At 49.4% G+C, this 10,824-nt stretch overlaps 1 protein-coding gene and 1 long non-coding RNA gene across 2 annotated transcripts in view; one reads left to right on the plus strand and one right to left on the minus strand.

Moving 5' to 3' along the window:
- The window catches only part of LOC131102942 (uncharacterized), a 14,569-nt gene extending 6,372 nt beyond the window's left edge, over positions 1-8,197 (plus strand). Inside the window, exons 7-8 of the long non-coding RNA XR_013629985.1 lie at positions 3,979-4,173; positions 8,056-8,197. This is a non-coding gene — a long non-coding RNA (uncharacterized LOC131102942). The remainder of the gene's footprint in view (positions 1-3,978; positions 4,174-8,055) is intronic.
- A 666-nt stretch (positions 8,198-8,863) lies between these two features.
- Positions 8,864-10,654, minus strand: LOC131102923 (uncharacterized). Its single transcript, XM_058048618.2, has 4 exons — positions 10,516-10,654; positions 10,207-10,336; positions 9,806-9,935; positions 8,864-9,403 (listed from the first exon to the last, which is right to left on the minus strand). Exons 2-4 carry the CDS (start codon positions 10,331-10,333, stop codon positions 9,172-9,174), a joined length of 489 nt encoding a protein of 162 aa, XP_057904601.2. The 5' UTR covers positions 10,334-10,336; positions 10,516-10,654; the 3' UTR covers positions 8,864-9,171.
- Positions 10,655-10,824: the final 170 nt, after the last annotated feature.

Raw genomic sequence — 10,824 nt, forward strand, 5'->3', positions numbered from 1 at the left:
ACTGCCCTTTAGGACACTGATAGTACCTTTTTACTTGCTAGTACACTTATACTACCCTTTTTTTAGGACACTGATAGTGGACTACAGTGAAAGACTCCAGCATGCATACAGTATGCTAACTCACTGCCTCACTTCTTCTTACACTTGCAATGGGCTCATTGCGTACGATAGCATGTGATTGGTCATTATCTGGTGTACCTAATGAGAGTCCCCCTGTCCTCCGTGTCCCACCGCCGTGACGTGGAGGCCGGTCACGTGCGAACGCGCAGGTGACAAGGCCTGGCCGCACCCCCTCGCCAATCCATCACCTCCCATTTTATGGCCCCCACGGCGGGTCGATCATGGGCTGCACACGTGTGTTGATGCCGTGCACGTGACACAGGCGCTCAGGCTGGTGTAGCGTACCAAAGATGCTCTGCAGGGTCAATACACATGTTGCGTATTTCTTCTTGTGTATTTTAGCGCAACAACAAATATTTAAAGGCACGTGTTTAGATATGCATGGAAGTGCCTAATGAGCGGCAAATAAGGCCAATTAAAGTAATGACGTTAGTTTCTGCTCTACTTTATTTTAATGACATTTCTTCAATCGCATCACATTGCAGGACAAAATCCACTTAATGGCCTGGAAACACACAACCACACACACACACAACCACACACACGCACACACAGCTGGACTTCTATTTAGTTGTTTTTCCACAGATGCCCCTGATGTGATTTCCCCGTGGATAAATGGGACCATCTGCGGTCGGGTTCCCGCTATTTTCCATTTGAATTCAATCCCGGGTTAGAGCTAACACACCTCACTTTTGACACCCCCAGGATGAAAGAAAAACACATCCCTTACCTGGGCTAGAGGACTGGATGGATCTACACCCATAAAACACATAAAACACAGCTGGCTCCTCCCCCTCCATAACTTGCTGCTAGCTTGATGTTCTTCTCTGATCTTGGATCAACTTTAGCAATAAAGTGGGTGTTGTAATACCTCCATTAGATTTAGAAGGGGGGTACTGTCATGCACTATGGTGTTGGTTCTCTTGTCTCTGCATCCTGGGGTCCCAAAGCGACCCGGATGGCTTGGCTTGGTCAGAGTGGTGTACACTCCCCTGACCCCCGGGCATCCGCCAGTCCACCCTCCCCGTGTGGTTTTGGGATCCGTTTCTTAAGGGGGGTACTGTCATGCACTATGGTGTTGGTTCTCTTGTCTCTGCATCCTGGGGTCCCAAAGCGACCCGGATGGCTTGGCTTGGTCAGAGTGGCGTACACTCCCCTGACCCCCGGGCATCCGCCAGTCCACCCTCCCCGTGTGATTTTGGGATCTGTTCCTAAAGGGATCCACTGCAGTTGGTGACTTAACTGGAGGATTGCTTAGCTTCACCTTCTCTTCACATGTGGTTGGTCACCTTGTTAGGTGTTCACACACACACACACACACACACACCGAATCACAATGAACAGCAGATTCCAGTGAAATGAAGCCACCAATCGATTGCATGCTCTGTTTTGGCAGAGACTTTCTAATCAGGCAGAGAAGTCGCCCAGAGAGAAAGATGTTGTTTATTTTGGCCCCTAAATGACATTCATGCAAATGGTGGAAGGTGTGTGTGTGTGTGTGTGTGTGTGTGTGTGTGTGTGTGTGATGTGCTAATCACAAATGAGGATTGTTGATGACTGCTATTCATATTTAGATGTCATTTCTTTGCTAATGCTGCTTTTCCCCGAGTGAGCGTGCACATTTGGGGAATGGGTGGAGTCAGGGTGGTCCGAGGAAGCCTCTTAGTTTTTCTGTGAAAGCTGTTCCTGTCTTCTACTAGGACTTCCTGTGGGCTCGTTTAGCTTCAGTCATGTCTTCCTGCTGGCTGGCGTGTCTTTACAGCAACATTCATCGACTTTGACAGATTGGCCCGCCTCCTAATGAGGCGTGCCACCATGTCAGTGAAAGCCTCGCCATCCATCTCGCCCTCAGAGGGCCCGAGCGGCATCACGGGCCAACGCTCGGCGTCGCAAATCGCCGCTTAATTTCACACCTGCTTCGTTACGCTTTTATGGGCTGAAAACGAGCCGGCTCGCCGGTGCAGGGTGCGTCGACACCTGCCGCCCCGTCTCGCCCCGGCCCGCTCCCGTGTGGCTCGTTTGTTCATGGCGCTGGCCTGTGTCCTTGAAGGACCGCCCCCAGCCGGCCTCCTCTTTGAATAAGAAACATTTTCCTTCTGGAGGAATCACTTTATTAGGTACACAAGCTAATGAAATCTCATACCAGTACAGATTCTGTATTGGCATTCAAGTGTAAAAAGAAGTGAAGCAGTGCTGAGTTAAGCCTACATCACAACACAATACAAAAATAAATATATTTTTTTGTTGCGGAGAACCATATGGTGCCGCACAATCCTTGGAGCTGTCTTTGCTGAGCTCCGGTGTGGTCTTGGGAGCCGTGCACGCCGGGATCCAATGCAGGTAAATCCCGGCTCCATCCCATAATGACACTGTCTGAGCTGTCACACCAGCCGACGGCCAATTGGTCAATTTCAATTACGGCTTTCCTTCCTTATCAGCCGCCAGAGAGCCCAATCCCGAGCCGCCGAGCGGACGGGAAATGACTTCATTAGCAGATAGGAAACATTGCTGACCGACTTTCTTCCATTTTCTTCTTCCACTTTCTTCCTGGGAGAAATCCCAGGCCTTCTAATGACAACCTGCATCTTAATTCTTCATCCAGGCACGCTCCGTAACGGCACGCTTGGATGAGTTCGCTGTGGAAGAACCCCGGCAGGCTCCCGCGTCGTCATTCCCTGGCATCCGTCAAAAGCGCCTCGTTATCCGGGATGCTGACCGCAAAGAGGCGGGAACGCTGTCGCTCTTTGGCGTCCTTGAGGAGGTCGAGCGTGTCCGCTCAAAGCTCACCTTGTTTAAATTAGCCGTCCAATGCCACCGGGGCGGAATTAATCAAATTAGGGCGGAGATGTGTGCTGGATCAATGACCTCCACGCACGTAAACACACACGCGTGTTCCTCATAGATGAGCCGCGCTCAGCCGTCGTCGGCGAATACAAAAGGCGACTTTGATGACTTTCATTTCCTCTTCCAAGCTTTAGCCAAGTAGCCTTGCTTTCAGACATTTTTATTGGCCCACCGCACATTTACAACATCACTTAATGGCAGAAAACAACAAAATGAAATTTTATTTTATTTTATTTTATTTTATTTTATTTTATTTTATTTTATTTTATTTTATTTTATTTTATTTTATTTTATTTTATTTTATTTTATTTTATTTTATTTTATTTTATCATAGAAAAAATTGTCATTTAATGAATATTAGCATGCTAACATGTTTTTGGGATGGGGGAGGAAAGCAGCACACATGCACGGGGAGAACATGCTAACTCCATACAAGCGGAGATTCAAACCCAGGTCTTCCCTGTGTGGCCTACATGCTAACCACTTGTCCACCGTGCGGCCCGGAACATAAATTCATTCTTTTCTACAGCCTATCCTCACGAGGGTCGCGGGGGTGCTGGAGTCTATCCCAACTATCTTGGGGCGAAAGGCGGGGTACACCCTGGACTGGTGGCCAGCCAATCCCAGGGCACATATAGACAAACAACCATTCACACTCACATTCATACCTATGGACAATTTGGAGTGGCCAATTAACCTAGCATGTTTTTGGAATGTGGGAGGAAACCGGAGTACCCGGAGAAAACCCACACATGCACGGGGAGAACATGCAAACTCCACACAGAGATGGCCGAGGGTGGGATTGAACTCAAGTCTCCTCGCTGTGAGGCTGCGTGCTAACCACTATACCACTGTGCTGCCTGGAACAAAGCTATAATATCCATAAAGACATTTCCAAAGATGCCCGATGCCAAGTCAGTCGGACTCTGTGGATGATAATCTCGGCCATTTCAGAGTATCCAGACTGCTGGTCGTGTTTTTGTTTGAACTTCTTGTTTTTTTTTTTTCTTGCAGGCAAACGAGTCGTTGTTGTTTCTCCACTTTGGAAGAGCAAGCTCAGACTTAAACCAACAAGGTCTCGAACCCGCGTCACGTCTCAGCCGCTTGCCACCGAGCGGCGAATCCTCGGAATAATGAAACACCTCCCACACGTGCATGAGCGCGCGCTCCCAGACCTCGCCGGGACAATAATAACATATTATTTATGAGGTGAGTGCACACACACACACACACATACACACACACACACAATGGCAGCCGTTCCATCAGCAAGCCGCTCCTTAAAGAGAGCCAGGTGGTCCGTGTCACCAGGACCAGATGTTTCCTGCGCAGGAAGTGATTGGATCAAAGCTTCTCCTCCATAGAGGCTCCTCATGGAACCTGCTGCCTTCACACCCGCTCATTGACTTGTCACTGACCACAGCTGCTTGTGTTATAGTGTGTGGATGGGGGGGTGGGGGGGGGGCACATCACAGGCCTCCATGGAGATCCCTTCATTGAAGAACCTGCTGGCTTCACAGGAGACATCACACCAACTCACGACTACTGAACTCCGAAGCAACAGGTGGCGCTGCAACCCCAAACTGTAAGATGATTTTAGCCAATCAGACTCCTTGCTGGAAAAGGGGGGCGGGGTCAGACGTGTGGACTCACGTCTCCACAATGTCAAATGTAAAGAATAGTGATAACAAAAATGCAGCTTATATGAAGCCACAAGAATTCCAAAATCCAATATGGCAGCCCCGCAAGTTGGTGGAGTTATAATTTCCGGAAAAATACATAAAACACATCTCCTTTACTCTAAGTTGGTAAAAAAAAATCACAATAAAAGACAGAACGCTTTCCAAGGTGAGTTCAAGGCAGTGGGAATCGCTTTCAACTGAGAGGACGGCGTTTCCATCCTCCACTGTCAGCGTCTCCTTCCTGTTGACAGACGGCGTGCGACCCCCTCACGGCCGAGGCTTCTGTAAATGTCAGCCGAGCGCCGATCACCTGGACGGGAAACACGCGGCTAACGAGTGTCCTTTTCCCTGGGAGTAACATTTCCTCACGGGCTGACACCGGCCTCCCGCGGACTCGTGAAGACGTCACCTCGCCTTTCAGACATCTGAGCGCAGACGCTTCAGGATGTGCGTGTGTCACTGCTGAGTCACTACTAAAGAAGTCGCACTGCCGCCATCGTCTCCATGACGACAAGTTGGACAGTGGCCGTCTCTTCTTCCTTTTCATTTTCATTCCTACGCTCCAAGACCAGATAGGATAGCGGCTTTGGCCTCTCATCCCAGTAGGCTTCATCGCTTTTACTCAAAAAGTCAGCTCCCTTAGTCCCTCACCCAAGCGGCCTCCATTAGTCTATGCTCAAAGACCAGATAGGACAGCTGGTTTGCCTTTCGGCTGAACAGACTTCACGAGTTCATGCTTCAAGATTAGGCTTTCTTAATGACTAGGTAGGACAGCTCATTTCGCCTCTTGTCCGAGTCGGCTTCATCAGTTCTTTCTCAAAGACTGGATAGGACAGCTCATTTTGCCTCTCATTGGAGCAGGCTTCAACAGTTCTTTCTCAAAGACTAGGTAGGACAGCTCATTTTGCCTTTTGTCCGAGTTGGCTTCATCGGTTCTTTCTCAAAGACTGGATAGGACAGCTCATTTCACCTTTCATTGGAGCTGGCTTCATCAGTTCTTTCTTAAAGACTGGATAGGACAGCTCATTTTACCTCTCATTGGAGCAGGCTTCAACAGTTCTTCCTCAGAGACTGGATAGGACAGCTCATTTTGCCTTTTGTCCGAGTCGGCTTCATCAGTTGGTGCTCAAAGACTAGATAGGACAGCTCATCAAAGCAGGCTTTATTAGTTCATCCTCCAAGACTTTTTAGGACAGCTCGTAGACTTCATTATTTTATGCAAAAAGACTGGATAGGACAGCTTGTTCTGCCTCTCTTGGGAGCAGGTTTCATAGAGAGTGAAAGTATCCTTGTTTAGGGGCATTCCTCTACCTCGGAGGATACGCCCTTAGATGGCCACGCCCCACCCCCTCCGACTAGAGCTGTCCTATCTAGTCTTTGAGCATCAACTGGTGAATGGCCCCCTAAGATCAGCTGAGCCCTGAGCAGGCGGCGTTTGGCCAAGGATCCCCAGGCCTCTGGGACCTGGATTAGAGGCCCTGACAGGGAGATGGAGGAAGGATTAGTCTGCCTGCCTGGCTTTGTCTGCACGAGCGAGGACGAGGACCACAAAGCCACTCGGGAAGGCCGAAGGTGCCGCCTGATCACAAAGCGACAAAAGACCAGACATTTTTCCGCTAATGCTAGTCTGTAGTCAACCATGAAACAGTGATCATTTCTTTTGGATAAATACTGTAAATGGGAGCAACGTATCTATCTATGGCGGTCCAAATGTGTCAGTGGCAAACCACCACAATTAAATACAGCATACAGGAAACACTGGCGTCATGTTGGCAGCCATTAAAGTGCATATAATTCTGTTGCGATATCAACGCCATTGAATGGAAGAGAAGTAGTTTGTGTGTATCATAAGTCAGCGTGGGAATGGCGGCAAGTGTTGGAGTGTCGTGAGAGGTTGTCAAGCGAGAGCTATGGCCGTCTTCACAAAAGCAATCCTGCGGGCTTGTAAAGCTTTTTATGGCTCATTGCTAACCGTGCCGCATTTAAGCAGCATTTCTTGCGTTGGGCTTCTGAGCACCGCGTTTGCGTTTTTGCAAAGGTGCCCTTTGAGGTGTCCCACCTCCCGCACGATGTCGTCCTTCTGCTGAATGCCGTCGCCTCCATTCGGACGTCCCGACACGGAGCTGTCACCGTCCTTCTCCCCGGGAGAGCGCCAGTAGAAATAGCCTGCTTTTCTTGCTGACTCGGTGATTCATGTGACGCTATCGATGCCCTCGTCCCCCGAGTGGACGCTTTTCTGTGGAGTCAGTCTACACTGTAGCCCAGCGTGGAAAAGTCTCTTTACTTGCCGAGCATCTCACGGGATAGCAGGAACATTTAATCTGCCAGAGCACGTCGGCTGGGAAAAATGATGCAATCATCCCAGCGCAGCCTGATGCCTTTTTACGCTCGCTCATACTACAAAATACATCAACTTCACGCCGAGGTCACCTTCTGACGGCATAAACGTTGTGTAGTGTTTGCTACACAATCTAATAACACACATTACACCCGCTCTGGTGTTTGCAGTACATTTCCTTTTCCTGTTTGTGCAACTCAGCATGCAAGATTGCCGCATATGCATCTGCTCTGCCAGAGAAGAAGAATATGTAGCAGGAGGGATCGAGCATTTTTGCCACATTGTCGCTATATTTAGTGTATAATCCCGAGATACTTTGTGTGCCAACTGGCAACTCTAATTTTAAAGTAGGTTTTATAGGATCCAGCTACAAAAATATTCCATTAATTGACTCCTACTTTGTGGAATTTCAATTATAGCAGTCGGTCTAGGAACCAATTAACTGCCCTAAACAAGAGACGACTGACCAGTTATGCAAATGAGGTGATGTCGGTCACAGCCCGCCATATTTCGACTGGAGGGTCGATCCTTTGACCTCCGTGTCAGCAGGTGCTGAGAGATGAGGCGTAAATTCCAAATCAATAGCAACACGTGATGGAGATGGAAGGTCCTACATGGAAGGCCCGGAGGTCACCGTGAGACAAGGCCGTCGTTTCGCGTGAGGTCGCAGAGAAGAATCATCGCCCAGCGGGGCGCCCCCTCGTGATGTTTAGCTGGGGGGCAGCAGAGGGTCTGGGCGGCGGCGTCAGCAGTGCGGCATGTCGCTGACACCACAAAGCATGAAATTCGTTATTGATCCGACGCCCCGCTGACACTGAAATGTGAGCAGCGCCGCCGTTTCACCGGGCGGTCGAGGGAGGCGAGCCAATAATGGCGAGACGATGAATCACGGCGTGAAAGAAAGCCAGTTTCCCTCGGGTGCACCTGGTTCAAATCTGCCATTTGTCTGTGGAATTCTCCGTTTGGCTCAATGGCACTTTAGTCGGGTAAAACATCACAATTTTCATTTTTGAAGCAAACTACTTCCTGTTTGATTTTATAGAGTGTTTTGTTGTTTTGCGTTTTCTCCAGATGATATCCGGCACTGACCAAACGTTGTGAAGGTTTAAGTGATGATGGAATTCAGCCAGCCTTATTCCCATTCTCCACCCATCTTGTTGCCGTGGTATCGAAGCGTATCCATTTTGTGTCCGGGCCATGATGACGCTGATACCAGGAGAGCTTGAAGGTTGGTGTTTCCACCCTGCTAGTCAGATAAACCACCTGACACCTAGGTGGGGTCTAACCTGTGTGCCAGCTTCTTCAGACCTCATCCCCTCTGGACCAGCCCATCTCCGGCACGGAGTGAGAATTGAGAGCAAGTGCAGATTACAGTCAGTTTGTTAGTCAATGGGATTACCAATGTTCCCCTCCGCCACTCTGATGTCATACCAACTGGGTCACCGCTCAGAAACCCAAATGCTCTCAGGTTGGGATGGCGCCTTGGGGCCTTTTCTGGGCGGACTCTCTTCGAGTGGTGCGTCCATTCTTCGCCAAGCTTTATGCTCTGGGCTTTCGCCGAAGTCTTCCCACAATATGGGAAGCATACGATTGTCCGAAGTGTTAAAATGAAGAATTAAGATTCAGGGACAACTGAGGACTCTTGTCATTCACTACGTTTCCATGGAGACAACATTGCAGTTAAGGTTGAGCTGTATTTGCATCTATAAGCAGTAAGAATATTAGCGTCGAATCTTTCTAATACGTACATAAGCTGCAAAATGACATCGATACGAAATTTCTCAATCGTAAGTCGTCTGGAAGGTTCAGCATTTGTATTCCGCTAATGTGCTAACGTGCTAATGTGCATGGAAATGTGCTAGGAAAGAACAGCCAGGAGTTGATGCAGAAAGTGACTTTATTGGTTAATTGGAGCGTGTGTGCGACGCAGCAGGAAACAAATGCAGAGCGGAAGCAAGCTCGTCCAAACAATCCGACTTGGACGAGCTTCAGCATGTTCAGCTGAGCTCAACAGCAAACGGGAACAAATCAAATCCCTCAAAGTGTGTCGACTTTTTGCTGTGATAAAACGTTTCCAGAAGGGATGAGCCGGAGTAGATGCCCTCCTTGCTTTTTACTCGATAGATTTACCCTCTCCTGACTTATCAGGACACGACCCTCAGAGGAAGTACGATGTGGCACGTGAGCTTAGGAGCTGGTCGCGGCGGCGGTGGTCTTCTTCCTCACCACCCTCCTTCCCGCCGGTCTGGGCGCCGGAGCCAAGACCGGGGCTTGGTTGGCTCCGGCGGCCCTGCTGGCCTTCACCTCATCCATGAAGGTCTCAATGGCGGTAAACTTCTCGGTCAGGTCTCCCAGATGAGCCTTGAGGGCGTTGAACTCCTTGTAGAGGTCGTCCAAAGCCTCGGACAGCGGCTGGATCCTGTAAACAAAGTCATGAGCAGGACATTCAAGTGCTTCCAGATGTCTTCTCGTACTGTATGTTCTAAGAGGCGAAGGCGAGACAAAACCAAAATAAGCTGGAGCAGCGAGGTGATGTTATTTTAACAGCTGGACCATCAGAATGTTCTCGCCCTCCGAGCTGTGGCAGGAAGCAGGAAACACCAGACTTCCCCTTGGAAAACGCTTTATTTCATAACTGCACATTTCTATTTTCAACTCCAAATTGCAGTTCCCGCCCCCTGGTGATGCACCCGACGAGCTTCGGATTTATTTTCATCCCCGGGGAAGGGCCACATTCCTGCGGGGCTTTTTGGCCGGTTGTGTTTGTTGCTGATTTGGCCGGGCGCCTCCAGTGTAAACCGTTCAAAGCATGCGGCGGTACCTGGCGTAGTCGGGCAGCAGGGACTGGTGGTCGTTCTGCAGGAGTCCTTTCATCTGGTTCAGGATGTCAAACCTCCAGTTGTCCAGGATTTGAGTCAGGTTGGCCACGCCTCTCATGTTCACCCTGTCGGCTGGGACGGCACAAGTGGACATTGAGAGCGGTGCAGGATGCAAGTCGGCCGAGCTACACTTCCGATTTGATCATTTAGCATCATCGGCTACGTTAGCATGAGCATAGAGACGGAAGGATATGCCGCCCGTGTTTCTCTGCAAGGCACCGGGCTGACGCGATGACTTCCACTCAAACGTGAATACACAGTGTGTTACCAAAATTGACCTTTCACCTCTGCCTTCATTGACCTCTGACCCAGAGAAAACAGAGAGGGAAATCTGGGTGCTCACAGCCATCCCTGTAGTTCCACTCGTCCGTGTTTGCCGCCGCCGCCGTCTGGGTGCGTCGCCTCTGAGCCGTCACGGTTACCGTGGCAACAGCAAGTAACACCAGCACCATGCTCACCTTTTGCTCCATGATCTAGGAGAAACAGGATGTCAGCCATCTTTCTGACCAATAAAGTTGCGTTCAAGGGAAAATCAACCAAACCAACCAGCCAACCTGCTCCCATAAAAGTGAAACAAACAAGTACACAAACTCACAGCATGCAAAAAGACAAAAGTCACCAAAGAGATCAAACTGCAATTGTGGATGACGACCTGTTTTCCGTGGTCCGCTTCTCAGCACTTGTGACTCCAAGCAGCTCAGCGCTCAGCAAATGAAAGCCAGAACACACCCTGCTTCTGCTTCTGCCTCTGCTGATGTGAAAAACACTGTGGTGGAGTTCTCCACATCATTTTGGACCCGCCGGGGTGAGTCCAATGTGGGTTGGGTTTAGAGGAGGCTCCAGCACCTTGTTTAGTTTAAATGCTTTTCTTGGATGTTCTTTTTAAAGTGACATCATTGGTGGATTTTGTGCTTAAACTACGCCTATATTTAACACAAAACATGCTTTACATGTTTTGGTT

Source organism: Doryrhamphus excisus, linkage group LG16 (assembly GCF_037039965.1).
Source record: "Doryrhamphus excisus strain RoL-2023G ecotype Guam linkage group LG16, RoL_Dexc_Guam_v1.1, whole genome shotgun sequence".
NCBI lineage: Eukaryota > Metazoa > Chordata > Actinopteri > Syngnathiformes > Syngnathidae > Doryrhamphus > Doryrhamphus excisus.